This window comes from Arachis hypogaea, chromosome 3 (genome assembly GCF_003086295.3).
Source record: "Arachis hypogaea cultivar Tifrunner chromosome 3, arahy.Tifrunner.gnm2.J5K5, whole genome shotgun sequence".
NCBI classification, from domain to species: domain Eukaryota; kingdom Viridiplantae; phylum Streptophyta; class Magnoliopsida; order Fabales; family Fabaceae; genus Arachis; species Arachis hypogaea.
The window spans coordinates 1,696,531-1,713,495 of record NC_092038.1 but is presented as its reverse complement, the minus strand read 5'-3'; the positions used below and the strand labels follow the sequence as shown (position 1 = coordinate 1,713,495).

The 16,965-nt window shown below is 37.2% G+C and overlaps 1 protein-coding gene across 1 annotated transcript; it reads left to right on the top strand.

The window, feature by feature from the left end:
- The first annotated feature begins 11,402 nt into the window (after positions 1 to 11,402).
- On the top strand, positions 11,403 to 13,853 carry LOC112786167 (aquaporin PIP2-7). The gene is made up of 4 exons (XM_025829577.3): positions 11,403 to 11,933; positions 12,408 to 12,703; positions 13,267 to 13,407; positions 13,503 to 13,853. Exons 1-4 carry the CDS (start codon positions 11,609 to 11,611, stop codon positions 13,614 to 13,616), a joined length of 876 nt encoding a protein of 291 aa, XP_025685362.1. The 5' UTR covers positions 11,403 to 11,608; the 3' UTR covers positions 13,617 to 13,853.
- Positions 13,854 to 16,965: the final 3,112 nt, after the last annotated feature.

Sequence of the window (16,965 nt, the reverse complement as noted above, 5' to 3'; positions counted from 1 at the left end):
ATACCCGAAGATCTCCTCCATCATACACTTGGGCCGCCAAACGCCATCCGTATTATTAATCTCCGGTTACCTACCGTAACATTGGCGCCGTTGCCGGGGACCTGAGAGATCACTCAACGATGGCGGATAGATCCCACGAGGAAGGCCATGCGGAAATAGATTCTGAACAAGAGAATCTAGACATGGGTAATGACAATGCAGACATGGCCCAGCACCAAGATAATGACCAACACAGAGAGGGTACCTCCGGAGTAAAGAATCCGAAGGTAAATTCCTCAGATGGACGTGAATCGGAAAAAGGCGGACCATCTCACGTAACTGAACTAATGGGATTGGTCCATAGCCGCTTGGAACAATTGGAACAAGAGCGGGAGAGACAAAAGGAAACCGAAAGGTACCTTAAAGAGGAGATGGAACGGCGAAAAGAGTTAGAGAGAAAACTCTTACAGCTAGAATCCTCCCTCAAGAACTCTCGCGATGAAGGAGAAGATCAGCTCCCAGGTGGAGACGATCCTTTCAGCGAGGACATAATGAGGGCAAAAGTTCCAAGGAACTTCAAAAGCCCTGATATGGACCTCTATGATGGGACTACGGATCCAAAGCATCATCTTAGCAACTTCAAAAGTCGGATGTATCTAGCTGATGCCTCCGACGCTACGAGATGCAAGGCTTTCCCGACCACTTTATCGAAAGCAGCGATGAAGTGGTTCGATAGCCTCCCCCCGAGATCCATCACTAGTTTTGAGGACCTCTCAAGGAAATTCCTGATGAGGTTCTCAATCCAAAAAGATAAAGTAAAACATGCACCGAGCCTCCTGGGGGTAAAACAGGAGGTCGGAGAGTCTTTACGAGCCTATATGGAAAGGTTCAATAAGGCATGTTTAGAGATTCAAGACCTGCCGACAGAGGCAGTAATAATGGGGTTAGTCAATGGCCTTAGAGAAGGTCCCTTCTCACAGTCCATATCTAAAAGACACCCCGTTTCTCTAAGTGATGTACAAGAAAGGGCCGAAAAGTACATCAACATGGAAGAGAATGCAAGACTAAGAGACTTAAGTTCGCGGCCTGGACCTACTTCCTCCTCTAGGGAAAGAGAAAGGGAAGTCAGGAAAAAGGAAGAACCCGGTCTTGAAAGGCCCAGAAAGTATCACTCTTATACTCCTCTAAAGACTTCTATAGTGGATGTATACAGAGAGATTTGCAATACTGAAAGGCTGCCACCCCCAAGACCCATTAAAAATAAAAAAGGGGGAAGTCGCAGCGAATATTGCGAGTACCATAAAATATATGGTCACTCCACCAACGACTGTTACGACCTCAAAAACGTGATAGAAAAGCTGGCTAGAGAAGGTCGGCTTGACAGATATCTCATGGAGAGGTCGGACACCCATGGAAAGAGAAAGCGAGAGGATACGGACAGGAGAGATCCTCTACCACAGACCCCTGAGAGACATATCCACATGATCTCAGGAGGATTTGCGGGAGGTGGAGTCACCAAATCTTCTCGCAAAAGACATCTGAAAAGAGTCTATCAGGTCGAAGATGAGACACCCGACCTCCCCACTATATCATTCACAAAAGAGGATGGGCAAGGGATAATTCCCGGGCATGACGATCCCGTGGTGATAACTATGATCCTAGCCAACGCCCACCTCCACAGAACCCTAGTGGACCAAGGGAGCTCGGCGGACATCCTATTCAAGCCCGCCTTCGACAAGCTAGGGTTAGACGAGAAAGAGCTGAGAGCCTATCCCGACACCCTATATGGGTTAGGGGATACGCCAATAAAGCCACTAGGATTTTTACCCCTTCACACCACCTTTGGAAAAGGGGAAAAATCAAGGACTCTGAGCATAGACTTCATAGTCATCGATGAAGGGTCAGCCTACAATGCCTTAATTGGCAGAACTACCCTTAATCGACTCGGAGCAGTGGTATCAACTCCCCACCTTTGCATGAAATTCCCGACTCCAGGAGGAATAGCGACGGTAAGGGGAGATCAAAAATTGGCAAGGAAGTGCTATAACGAAAGCCTAAATCTGAGAGGGAAGGGCAAAGAAGTCCACACCATAGAGCTAGGCGGCGCAAGAACCCGAGAAGAGCTACGACCCCAGCCGGGAGGAAAAACCGAGGTGATACAAGTCGGAGAGGAGGAAGGAAAAAACACTTACATAGGAGCCAACCTAGGGGAAACCCTGAAACAAAGGTTGGGTGAACTCCTAAGAGCTAATTCCGACCTCTTTGCCTGGAAGGCTTCCGACATGCCCGGGATTGATCCCGAACTCATGTCCCATAGACTCTCGGTTTACCCAGGATCCCGACCTGTACAGCAAAGAAGACGCAAACTCGGCCCAGAGAGGGCCTCCATAGTAGAAGAGCAAGTACAGGCGCTCCTGGAAGCCGGCTTTATCAGAGAGGTCAAATACCCAACATGGCTAGCCAATGTAGTGCTAGTCAAAAAACAAAATGGTAAATGGAGAATGTGCGTCGACTATACCGACCTGAATAAGGCATGTCCTAAGGACCCTTATCCCCTACCAAGTATTGATACCCTGGTGGACTCCAGCTCAGGGTACCAATACCTATCATTCATGGACGCCTACTCGGGATATAATCAAATCCCGATGCATGAACCCGACCAGGAGAAAACATCGTTCATCACACCAAAAGCCAACTACTGCTACGTGGTCATGCCATTCGGATTGAAGAATGCAGGAGCCACGTACCAAAGGCTGATGAACAAAGTGTTTTCCCCCCATCTAGGGAGCCTAATGGAGGTATACGTCGACGACATGCTAGTAAAAACCAAGCAAGAAGTCGACCTCTTAACCGACCTCTCACAAGTCTTCGACACTATAAGGTTGTATGGGATGAGATTAAATCCCGCAAAATGCGCCTTCGCAGTAGAAGCAGGAAAATTTCTAGGGTTCATGCTAACACAAAGAGGGATTGAAGCCAATCCCGACAAATGCAGAGCCATCCTAGAAATGAAAAGTCCGACTTGTTTGAGAGAGGTTCAATAGCTCAATGGCCGACTTGCAGCCCTCTCCAGATTTTTGGCAGGATCAGCGCTAAAATCCCTTCCGTTATTCTCCCTATTAAGGAATGGATGCCAGTTTGAATGGACTCCGGAATGTGAGGAGGCGTTCCAAGAGTTCAAAAAATTCTTAAGCCGACCTCCTATCCTAACCCGACCAGTACCGGGAAAAGACCTCGTCCTATACCTATCCGTCGCAAACAGGGCTGTCTCATCAGCCCTGGTCAGAGAAGACGAGGTCGGACAACACCCGGTCTATTTCACCAGTAAGGTTCTACAAGGTCCTGAGCTAAGGTACCACAAACTAGAGAAGTTTGCTTACTCCTTAGTGATAGCCTCACGAAGGCTACGACCTTACTTCCAGGCTCACACGATAAGAGTCCGTACGAACCAACCCATGAAGCAAATCCTCCAAAAGACGGATGTTGCAGGGAGAATGGTTCAATGGGCAATAGAACTCTCCGAGTTCGATTTGAGATACGAAACTCGGACCGCAATTAAAGCCCAATGCCTCGCCGACTTCATTGCAGAATGTGCAGGTGAACAAGAGGAAAAACCAACTACATGGGAACTCTATGTAGACGGGTCCTCCAACAAAACAGGGAGCGGCGCAGGCATAATATTGGTAGATGGAAAAGGAACCCAGATAGAGGTCTCCTTAAAATTTGAATTTCTAGCTTCAAACAATCAGGCAGAATATGAAGCCTTGATTGCAGGATTAAAGTTAGCAGAAGAAGTTGGCGCCGCAAAGGTGAGGATCTACAGCGACTCACAAGTGGTGACTTCCCAAATAAGTGGGGAATATCAGGCAAAGGACCCCAATATGAAGAAATACTTGGAAAAAACCTTGGAACACCTAGGGCACTTTGCGAAAACCGAGGTCAAGCATATAACTCGGGATCTAAATAGCAGAGCTGACGCCCTATCCAAGTTAGCAAGTACCAAACCCGGAGGGAACAACAGAAGCCTGATTCAAGAAACCCTACAAGAGCCCTCGGTATCAAAAGCAGAAGATGAACGAGAGGTACTTGAGGTAGTCGGACTAAACCTCGAATGGATGAATCCCTTAGTAGAATACCTGAAATTCGACATCCTCCCCAAAGAGGAGAAGGAGGCTAAAAAGATCCGAAGGGAAGCACAACATTATACTTTGGTGAGAAATGTCCTTTACAGAAGAGGGATATCAACACCATTGCTGAAGTGCGTACCGACCTCAAGAACCGCCGAGGTGTTGGAAGAAGTACATAGTGGGATCTGCGAAAACCATCTCGGAGCAAGGTCGCTGGCCAGAAAGGTAATCCGAGCAGGATTCTATTGGCCGACCTTGCAGAAAGATGCCACAGACTTTGTGAAAAAATGTCAGCCATGCCAGATGCATGCAAATTTCCACGTGACCCCACCAGAAGAGCTCATTAGTATAACTTCCCCCTGGCCCTTCGCAAAATGGGGGATGGACCTGTTAGGTCCTTTTCCCCAAGCACCAGGGCAAGTTAAATACTTAATCGTGGGAATAGATTACTTCACAAAGTGGATAGAAGCAGAACCATTAGCCACTATCACCGCTCAAAGAAGTCGCAGGTTCCTCTACAAAAACATCATCACAAGGTATGGGATACCTTATTCCATCACCACAGATAATGGAACCCAATTCACCGACACCACCTTCAGAAACCTGGTAGCCAGTATGAAAATCAAACATCAATTCACCTCGGTAGAACACCCACAAGCTAACGGGCAAGCCGAGGCAGCCAACAAGGTCATACTGGCAGGTTTGAAGAAAAGATTACAGGAAGCAAAGGGAGCTTGGGCTGAAGAGCTCCCTCAAGTGCTATGGGCTTATAGGACAACCCCCCAATCCGCCACAGGAGAAACACCCTTCCGACTAGTATACGGCGTAGAAGCCATGATTCCTATAGAAATCAGTGAGCAAAGCCCAAGGGTAATCCTCCATGATGAGGTCGGAAATGTACAGGGGCACAAAGAGGAGCTCGACTTGCTCCCCGAAGTCCGAGAGAACGCCCAGATAAGAGAAGCGGCATTAAAGCAAAGAATGACTACCAGATACAACAAGAAAGTCATTCGAAGAACATTCGCCGTAGATGACTTGGTCTTAATCAGAAACGACATTGGAGTCAACAAGTCAGGAGATGGAAAGCTCGCCGCAAATTGGAAAGGGCCATACAAAATCAAGGAAGTGTTAGGGAAAGGTTATTATAAAGTAACCGACCTGGATGGCACCGAGTTACCAAGGTCGTGGCATGCTTGTAATATGAAAAGGTACTACAGTTAGAAGCGAACTCTACTCCCTGATGTACTCTTTTCCCAGCTTCATGATTTTTTCCCAAAAAAGGGTTTTTTCTGGAGAGGGGTTTTTAACGAGGCATCATAGTAGAGGCTAAGGGAAAATATGCTGTCAAGACCCTTAGTAGCAAAAAGGTACCTTCCCGATTAATAAAGATCTTTTTCATTACTATGTTTCTCTTAAATATCCTCCTCTATTTTTATAAGTCTTTCTACGAAACGCGCCGACTTAAGCTCGACAAAGCGTGAAAATCCCATGAATCGACCTAACATGGTCGTCAGGATGAAACGACGAGGTACAAGTCGGTGTAAAGAGGTTATACGAGTTGATCGTATTAAACTCGGAAACTATCCGACTCTTAAGTCGAAAGGAAATCCGAGTAAAGCAAACTCGAAAGAGCTCTGAGTAAAAGAAAACCGAGCTCCGAGTAGATGAAAAACGCATCGTAAAAATAACCTAAGTCATAAAAGCTCACTAAAGCAAAGTTGAGTATAAAGGATAACAAAAGAGATATGAAAACCTGAAAGTTTAAAGTTTGCATACAAGCCTTTGCACGAAAAAGGCTCGAGAAAACAATGCAAGCTAACAAAAGGTTTTCCGAAAAGATCAAACATGTCCAAAACAGAAAAGCATGTACACGCGCAAAGTAACTTAAACCCTTATCCAAAAAGGGGGCACCTACTTTGATTAGAAAACCCTTTATCCAAAAAAAAGGGGTACGGATCATTTTGTTTACGGCCTCAAAAGGCCAAGAAGCAAATTGTTCGCAACCACCAACGAATAAATAAGTTTAAAAAAGGGGGGACCCACAGGCCGGGCCCCCATATAGCCACAAAAATAAAGAAGTCATTTTTTGGACGGAGTAGGGGAATCACCACCACCAGGAGGAACATCACCAGGGCCAGGAGGAGGAGCCAAAGAGGAAGTCGGAGCGAGGGTTGAAGAACTCGGAGCATCTTTGGAATGAGGAGGAGACTCTATAATCCTCTGCCCCCGAGTCTTTAGGTCTGACTCGGAAAGGACCTCGGGAGCAGGAGGATCAACAATAGCGCCGTCAATCACCACTTTGTCAGGATGTAGTGGAGAAAGATCCAAGTCGGGGGCTATAACCCTAACCTGCTCCAGGAAAATTCTCCAAGACTCCTCGGCGCCATCGGCGATAGAGTCCTCCAAGTCAGCATAAGCATTCCGAGAGTTCAGCAAATCCTTCTTCACCTCCACCATATCTTTAAATAAGCTTTGATAGCTCTCCTGAGTCGCCTTCCTCAGATTCACCTCCATTGTGCACTGGGCTCGCAGCTGGCTCTCCTTCTCCCGGAGGTCATCTCTCTCCTTCCTCAACTTGTCCCTCTCCTCCTTTAACTCCCTCTCATGTTTTCCAAAAACAAGAAGCCTCTCCTCCAGCTCCGCAACCTTTGAGGTAGTCCCCAAGGAGCTGAGGGGAGTCTTCTCGAATATGTCCAAAAGTTTGCCACAAACTCCCGCCGCCCTAAAGCTCTCCTCGGCCAGAGCGGTAAGGTGGTTCCGAACAGAAACATCATCCATACTTATAAGAGGATAGATGTTCTTTCGGACGAATGCAAGAGCATCCGCCTTAACGCCACCTTCCCAAGAAGGGCCAGACTCGGAAGTCTTGCGCTTCTTCTTCTCCGGCTCGGGGAGTAGTTGGGCAGAAGGGAGTGGTCGAGCCAAACTTGAGGAGGAGATGATAATAGGTTGAGAGGGAGTACCCACATTTCTAGGAGGAGGAGGAGGAGGAGGAGGAGAGACGACCGCCTTGCCACCCCCGGACCTGGCCCGGGATTTCGCTTTGGCTTCCTGCACCCTCTGGTAGGACTCTTGAGCATTCTTTTTTGCCATATCTACAAAAGGAACAACCAAGTTACAAGTCGGTCATACAAGTCGGTAAAATACAAGTCGGCAAAAAAACAACTCGGAAAAATAAAATGCATGCGCTACCTATGCAAGATTGAACAAAGACCGACGTCCCCTGGAGGATTTTTCTCGTATCTAAGTATGGGGCCCTCCCCCATGCTTCTCGGAAAAACCCCACAATGGCCGCCTCCACCTCGTCTAGGTCATCTAGACCAATCTTTTCACAAGGGGTGGCCGGCAGCCAGTAAAGGGGAAAGCGAGGGGAGGAATGCTCGTCCAGGAAAAAGGGGTGGTGACCCTCTACAGCTTGAACCTTGAAGAAGAAGTTTTTGAAGTCGTGGAAAGATTCATCAAAAAGGGTGAAAATCCTCCGACCTTGAATGGCCCGGAAGGACACCCATTGTTGTTTGTTGTTTAGCCCACTAAAGGGCTTAGTCATATGGAAAAGATAAAAGAAGATTCTCAAGGAAGTCGGGAAGTCCAGAGCGTGGCTTATAAACTGATAAATCTTCAAAAAACCCCAGGAATTGGGGTGGAGTTGAGTAGGGGCAACCTTGCAGTGGTGCAAAACGGATATCTCGAAATCCGAGAAAGGGAGAAAAACACCCAAACGGGTGATCATACATTCGTACATGAAGAAAAAATGAGGGGCTGCCTCATTAACCCTTCCAAAACAGACCCGGTCTTCAGGACCCGGGATTATCAATTCATATTTGGGCTCGTCCTCGTCCGAAGTACAGAGCCTATGATGAGTTCGGAGGTGAGTGATGAATTCAGCGTCGACCAACGGTTCCTCCCCAAGGACCGTATCGTCAACCCACTGAGAAAGAATGTCTACAAAAGCCATTTTTTATGTAAAGAAAAGTGGCAGAAAACCTACAAAAGGGAAAAAGAAAAAGAAAAATCAAAAAACAAGGCCACTAAAGAAGAAAGATTCGAAACTAGAATCTACGGGTCAACCTATCTACTCGCCAAACAAAACATGCAAACAAAAAGCATGACATGGGAAAAGCAAAACTAACCTTTATCCGAAAATGAAGGTTGGAGAGAACAGAAGTCTTCGAACGCAAGGAAGAAGTACGAACAAGATAAAGGGAAGTTTGAAAGATTGCAGAAACGGAAAATGGAAAGAGAGGGAAAGTATTTATAAAAAAGGCTAAGGGGCATAATGGTAAAAAGCGAGGCAGTCATTAATGAGACTGCACCGTTACCAAAGCCCTCAATCCCTAAATAATCCCTCAACGGACACGACGCTTGAATTGACGTAACTGTCAGAAACTAAAAGTCGCGGAAATCACGTCGGTTTCCACGATCCGTGTTCTCTCAAACAAGTCGACTACGCACCCGAGTTGAATACTTGAACCCAAACTTTAAAGAAAATTTGGGCTCAAGTAGGGGCACTGTTCATACCCTGGCCCAATACCAAGGCCCAGGTCCAACTAAAAGGCCTAATCTAAAGGATTAAGCCTAGTTAAGCGCCGCCTTCCACATAAGAAGTCGGTACCATTCACGACTTGGTCTGAAGAGGTCGGATGTGAGATCAGCTGGCAGATGAACACTCATTCAAATGAGTAACCGCCCCTAAAATCTCTCTAACCGCCTCATAAAGCCATATCTTAACCTCCCCAAGATAATAGGGACGGTTACTATCCTAAAGATACGGCACTACACCAACGGTGGTTATTGGCTCACCACTATAAATACACTGACACCCCTCAGGTATCTCTAAGTCCAATACTCTTTAAGACCTGCTTACACTCTTGCTAACTTAGGCATCGGAGTGTCTTTGCAGGTGCCACCCCCCATTCCCACGCAAGCACAAGTCGGACGGAGCTTCTCGAGTTGCGGACATACCCGAAGATCTCCTCCATCATACACTTGGGCCGCCAAACGCCATCTGTATTATTAATCTCCGGTTACCTACCGTAACAGGTTTGGATTTCCAAATCCACTTTAAATAATTACTATGATGTATGATTTGATTAACAGCACTTCTACTAATTAAAATTTAATCTATTGCCAATTAGAATAAGTGGCCTAAAACTTGTGAGTATTATTGAATCCTCAAATAATGTGGTCAAAACCCATTCGATTTTAGGTAACGTCCACATAAATTCATCTGTCACACCTTCATCATCATAACAAAGATAGATAACAACTTCCTCTCTTTTATTTATAATAATAATAATAATAATAATAATAATAATAATAATAATAATGCTCACTTTTTATTTCTCCGAATCATCCATCTTAATCTCTTGCTATTCAAATTATTAATAATGCTAATGATTCTTAGCCGCTAGCTAATTAACTTTTCCTAGTATATTAAATTAAGGAGACTATTTTAATAAAAATATTAAAAATGTCTGTTTTTAAAAACATTTACACATATTATGTTATTATTGGCCATTCTTATTAAACTGATTAATAATTTATTTTTTATTATTAACCAAAATAAAATTGGTTTATTATAGTAACAATAATAAACTTAATTGTCTGTACTATAAATTTATAATTATTAGACCCGATTTGATCCAATCGAATTATATAATCTAAACCGAATATCTTTAAATTTTTTGATAAAAAGATAATTATATTCCTGACTTTTTGTTTTTCGGATATTTAAATTCCTAAAAATTTAAAAATACAATTAATTAAATCATTTAAAAAAATTGAGTTTATTGTTATTGTTATAAAAAAAATCAATTTTATTCTAATTTGTTAAAAAATTTAAAAATAACCAATTCATTAATACGTCCAATAATAATACAACACGTAAATATTTATACAGAAAAACGTTTTACGCATTTTTATGGAACACCCCTCAAATTAATCACCCATCTTATAGTCAACGTATTATTTATTTTTTAATCAAGAAACTTCGGGTAATTTGAAAATAATTCAGCTAGCACCCTCCAGAAACAAAAATGTAATTTCAAAGTCTAGAGAGTTCCTTTTATTCCCTTTGAAGTTCTAGAGAATTATATATACTTTTAGTTACAAGGAAAGTTTATAAAATGTAAATTTAAGTTATGATAAACTAATTAGTAATAAATACATTCTATGATAGTTTCTCATGCTGTGTTCATATAAATTTTAATTACTCCAAATTTTTTATACTAAAAATCCAATAACTACATGCATGATTAAATAACATGGCATGTATAATAATCTAAACTTTATATTCTTGCATATGATAAGATTCACCAACAAAAAAGAATCAAACCTTAATTATTATATGTATGGAATTTTTTAAATATATTATATTAAAGAGGAAAGTAAACTAGAAGTCTAAGCTAGAACATTTATCAAAATTTTATTTTCTGTGTGCTATGAAACGAAATAAGATTCAATTGATGAGAAGAGAGATAGGGATGACCCATTGGTAAAAAAAAATGGGACCATAGCATTAATTAGGGTTTGCCAAATTAGTGAGAGACAGAGCAGCAAAGTAGGGAAAAGTAGACCATTGTGTTGCCCTTAATTTCATATTCTAATGTTTGATGTCACTCATATATCAATAATTATTGCCATGCAATAATGCCCTATGCAATTTTTACACTTGCCCATAACCACTTTAATGGAGCGGTTGATTTATGAGAATCTTCCAGGTATGTCAAATCAAGCTTCATAGATATAGAATAAAATTAGTCATTAAAATTAGTTAGTAGTATAAAATATATAAATAAAATATATATTAAAATAAATTAAATATATATTATTATAATAAAATTTATTTTTAATAGTAAATTTTTAATAGTAATAATATAATGGTCACTGATATTTTATTTAGCTTATATTTTTGCGATAATTATATATTTGTTGTTATTATTACATGTTTATAAAGATAATTATATATTTTTTGTAGTTATTAAAAAGATTTTTACTGATAATTATAGTATACGTATGAAAAATGAGTTAAACAACATATATATTTATATAAAAATATATATTAATTGATTTTAGTATACACATAATATTTTTTAAATTAAATAAATAATATAAAAATAAAAGTTAAAAAATACACTTAAAATAAAAAAATTAATACTGAGTAATTAAAGTTAATTCCCTATATTTATTCCTTTAAATAAAACACATAATCTCTCTGAAAATAAATACTAATTTACATGAAAGAAGAGCCGTTGGAATGGTTGTTATAGAATGGGACCATGCAAGAAAAATCAAGCTAATACAAAAATTTATATTAACCATATCCTTGTCCATATCCACATACACTCACCAAACAAACACAAAAGAAAGCAAATTAAAGCAACCCCATTATTATATTTTAATTTAAATATTGCACACACTATCTCACTTTCATTACTTAAATACACACCCCATTTGGAACAACACCACACACAAAAACTAGTGTATCAAAGAAGAGAAAAAAAATGGCTAAAGATGTTGAAGTTGAAGAGCAGAGAGGAGGAGGAGGAGGAGAATACTCAGCAAAAGACTACCATGAACCACCACCAGCACCATTGATTGATGCAGAGGAGCTTACAAAGTGGTCCTTCTATAGAGCACTCATAGCTGAGTTTATAGCAACACTTTTATTCCTTTACATCACTGTGTTGACCATTATTGGTTATAGTAACCAAAGTGATACCACAATCAAGGGTAACACACAGTGTGATGGTGTTGGAATCTTGGGTATTGCTTGGGCCTTTGGTGGCATGATCTTCATCCTTGTTTACTGCACTGCTGGCATTTCGGGTAATTCTAAATCCTAAATTTTAAACTTCGTCAACAAATTTTTTTTTTCAAAATTTTTTGATAAAAAATAATTAAAAATATTTTTGTAATTTATAAATAAAAAATTTTTAATTTTAATTTTTTAAATATTTTAAAAAATAACATATATATTTAAATTTTTATTTAAATATTAAAAGGTTTCTTATAAAAATATTTAATAACAAAAAAAATATTAATAAAAAATAATCATAAAAAGTTATCTTATTTAACATTTAATAATTATTGTAAGGTAGAAATTCAGGTGCAGTTAATTTCACGTGAAATTAATACTTGAGAGTCGTTAGATGATTTGATTTATTTGACTAAATTTTTATGTAACGACTCTCAAATATTAACTTCACGTGAAGTCGACTTCACCTGAATTTTCATCTTATTGTAATAATTAATAAATATTAAATAAAATAATTTTCGTCTAATTTGTGTTTGTCACTGTAGGAGGACACATCAACCCTGCAGTTACATTTGGGTTGTTCCTTGGCCGGAAGCTGTCGCTGATAAGGGCACTGTTGTACATAGTGGCACAGTGTGCCGGCGCCATCTGCGGCACCGGACTGGCCAAGGGATTCCAAAAAGCTTACTTTGATAGGTATGGAGGTGGTGCCAACTACGTTCATCCTGGTTACAACAAAGGAACTGCTTTGGGTGCTGAGATTATTGGCACCTTCGTTCTTGTCTACACTGTCTTCTCTGCCACTGACCCTAAGAGAAACGCCAGAGACTCCCATGTTCCTGTAAGATGTGGACACGTGTTATGTCGATTAGTTTTAAATAAAAATTTAGGTGCAGTCGACTTCACATGAAGTTAATTGTTGAGAGTCGTTAAATGAAAATTTAGTCAAATCAATTAAATCATCTAACGACTCTTAATTATCAACTTCACGTGAAGTTGACTGCATCTGAATTTTCACCTTAGTTTTAACTCACGTATAATTGTCTTCTATAAAATTGATAGTTATGAATTATTAAATGATAATTATTTAGTCAATCGTCTTAAATTATCTAATCGTTTTCAACTATTAATTTTATATAAAAATAACTGTATATGAATTTTTTATTTTATTTTCAACTATAAGATGTGGACGCGTGTTATGTTGATTAGTTTCAACTTGTGTAGTTGATTTTTGTGAAATTAATAGTTGAAAACTATTAAATAACAATTTAGTTAATTATATCATATTATTTAATTATTTTTAATTATTAACTTCGTATAAAGATAATTGTATATAAATTTTTATTTTATTTTTTTTATTATTATGGATAAACTAACTGAAATGAAAAATATAATAAAATAAAGGTGTTGGCACCACTGCCAATTGGATTTGCGGTGTTCATGGTTCACTTGGCCACAATTCCGGTGACCGGCACCGGCATCAACCCGGCAAGAAGCTTCGGAGCTGCCGTGATTTACAACAAAGACAAAATCTGGGATGACCATGTAAGTAATTAAATTAATTAATATATGAAAAAATGTAATTTATATTTAATTTTTATGATTAATATAATTGTTCTGTTGTTTCAATAATAATTCAGTGGATATTCTGGGTTGGACCAATTCTTGGAGCTGCAGCGGCTGCAATCTACCATGAACACATTATTAAAGCATCTGCCATAAAAGCCCTTGGATCCTTCAGGAGCAACCACTAATTAAGCAAATAATATATATATCATTTAATAAATAAATTCATCAAGGAGTGGAGTGTAATGTAAGTTTAATTTGTGTGAGGGGTCCCTCTTTAATTTGTCTATTTGCTCTTTTCTTTTAGATTAGCTTAATTAATAATTATTATCTTTTAATATCCAATTTAGCTAATTAAGGGTGTTATTTTGTATCCCTTTTTTTTCCCTTTGGTTTTCAATATATGTATGTATTTGCGTTGCTTACCTTGTTCTCACTTTATTATATTATTAACCCTAGTTAGTGTATCCACTATTTATATTTATGGGGTCTAATCTAGACAGCTGTATTAATAACTTCTAACATTGCTAATAGGTTTCTTTTGTGATGCTTATCCTATAGTGTATGTGACCTAATTAAATTTATATTAAACTAGTGCAAGTGGGTCTTTTTTAGTGATATTATTAATCAAAGAAGAAAAATATGTGTAAATATTTTTTTGGAACATATACTACATATATAAACTAGGGCTGATTTAATAAGACGGAAAAAAAATCAGATATATGTTTAGAGGTGTGTATTTAATAACATCAGTCTTTTTATTTTTCTTTTATTTTATATTTAATAAAATTTATATATTACATTAAAATAACATTATTTTAATTATAGCTAATAAATTATAGTTTAAATAGTATAATTTTTTCGTCTTTATTTAAAAATTTCGAATTCGAATTTCACTCATAATTAAAAAAAAACATTGTTCTAATTATATAAATATATTAATTACCATTGCAATTCAATGTTTATCTATTATTGTGGTGGTTATGGGACGTGACACATGAAGCTTTCGCCTTTTTTTTTTCCCAATTCTTTCATTAATTGCGGATGCTGGGGACAATATATATATATAAAGAGAGAGAAGAAGAAAAAAAAGTTAATTTCTAACGTGGTCTACTCTGGTGTCCAATTTGTCTAATTTTCATTTTAAGATACATATTTAATATTTTAAAATTGTATATTTTTATATAATTTAAATTAAATATTAATTTTTAATAAATTAGACAAGAAAATTTAAATACCATAACCATCACACAAAAAAAAGGTTGACAATATTACTATGTTCGGTGGATATGGCTTCGGATTCCTTACTTTTGTACCCCTCATTTCATACATTATATTATAATATTATATGCATACATAAACTAATGAATGAACTAATTAATTCACCTCATACCTTCATATATTTTATGTCCATTTTATTAATTTATAAAATGAAAAAAGGCACACTCTTTAGGTGCTCGATAAAGTTATATGGGCACACTCTTTGTTGAAAAAAGGCACTCATAAATAGTTAAATTATCATTAATAATTATTTAGTGTTCTGTTAATTTGTAATTATTAATTTATTATACAAATGGAAATTTAAAAATGGTCACTAATTTTAATTACTACGTGAATCTAAACCACACCCAAGATTAAAAAAAAAAAGTTTCATGATAGGTTGATGTACAAATGCAATGATAGAATGATGAATTGAATAATAAAATTGAAGAAAATGACTCTTGGCTTTATATATAGTCTTATTTTCTTAGATAAGGTTGAAAAAAAATATATAAAATGAAGGTATTAGCCGCATATTCTAATTTCAAGGGGGATATCCTTGATGGAACATTTTAAATTATTACAACAATCATAATCATATGTAATGGTGAATATCATCATAAGTTAAGCAACTTAGGGAAAAAGAAGGAAGAAGTAACAAGATGAAACCTTTAATTACTACAATTTATTGAAACTTTTTTCAATATCAAATTATCAATGTAATGGGGCATAGGAGTTACATTAATTAATCCTATGCATTTTTATCAACATAAACATAGAAGATTCTCGAAACAACCTATGTAGATATTACTATTTTATATGATATATCTATGCATAAGATGTAAATAACTTTTAAATATTCATTTTAGCCAAAATGGGATCTAACTATAGGTTTTTTGGAACAAGTATATGAAGTGCCTTTTGAATAGTTAATATTAGTTAAATTTTTTTATTTATAAAAATTCTCATTTTTTTAGAGGATTTAAAATTTAAGATTTAATGTTTATAATTTAAGATAAAAAATAATTTATAAAAAAGTTTATATTGGCTAAAAAAATTGATTCCCCAATTAAACACTTTAAAAAAAACTAATAATCAACTAATAAAATATTAATTTCTTGAACTAATAAGAAAGAGAGGGAATTTTTTTTCTATTACTTTTTTTTTTTGGGACAAAAGAGTTGAATTCATTGATATATATATATATATATATATTCTTTTATTTTGGGGCTCTTTATTTGTTTTATGGTGTTATAGGGCTCTTTAGTTTTTTACAGGGATTTAAGGCTCTTCATTTTATTGTAAATCATAGTCTATATCCATATTTTGGTATGGGTTTTATATTTTCACATCCATTGGGCCGAGTATAAGCCCACCCAAGTGATGTTTTTTTTTGCAAGTAAAAGTGAAACCGATTGATTTTAATTAGTTTGTTATGGATTATTATTTGAATTTGGTCACCCTAAATGCATTAACGCAACTCCTCAAATTACTTCTAATATATATATATTCTTATAGTTTTTTAATCAATCTATGAGAATTGCATCCGACCCGCAAAATAATAATAATAATAATAATAATAAAATTATGAGAATCACAATGCAAACATAGTAAACATATGCGGTGCAATGGAGGAAGTAAAGAGAATCACAATTGCGATCCACTTCTCTGCACAAAGGCATGAAAAGTAACTGAACATAACAATAATGAATAATACACAGAAAATGAGAGAGAACAAGCATGAAGTGCTGACATCTTCTTTAATTAACATCACAAGTTATATTCACCCAATTAAGTTGTATTCTTGCACTATATGTGCTCATTATATTTTGTTTTTTTTTTTCACATCAAACAAATTTACCGTCGCTTATTTTTTTTAGTTTTCAGTATTTTTTAATCTAAAAATCCAAGGATTAATTTGTTGTAATTCTGAGTTTCATTTGATAATTAACAGTTATTATTAACCAATAAATTATTATACATAAAAGACGGAATTCAAAACTTCTAACATTTAACAAATTTGGATGGGTCAAGTGTAGAACACTAGTACTAAAAAAATAGAAAACTTTTAATACTTACTTAAATGGACAAATAAACTCATTAGTCAACCAACTCAATTTGGGTATTCATTCTCATTTATTATTAGATAAAATGGAAAATCTAATAATATATGAAGTAAATTGACTGAATACTAAAAAAATGAGTATACAAAATATTTTTGGTTAATATTTACATGTACATACACATGGAGTGAATGAGTGGGGAAGTAGAAGTGTA

Coding starts and splice junctions, on each gene's coding strand:
- LOC112786167 (XM_025829577.3), top strand. CDS start 11,609: ATGGCTAAAGATGTTGAAGTTGAAGAGCAGAGAGGAGGAGGAGGAGGA. Junction 12,704..13,266: donor CCAGAGACTCCCATGTTCCT/GTAAGATGTGGA, acceptor AATAAAATAAAG/GTGTTGGCACCACTGCCAAT. Junction 13,408..13,502: donor ACAAAATCTGGGATGACCAT/GTAAGTAATTAA, acceptor ATAATAATTCAG/TGGATATTCTGGGTTGGACC.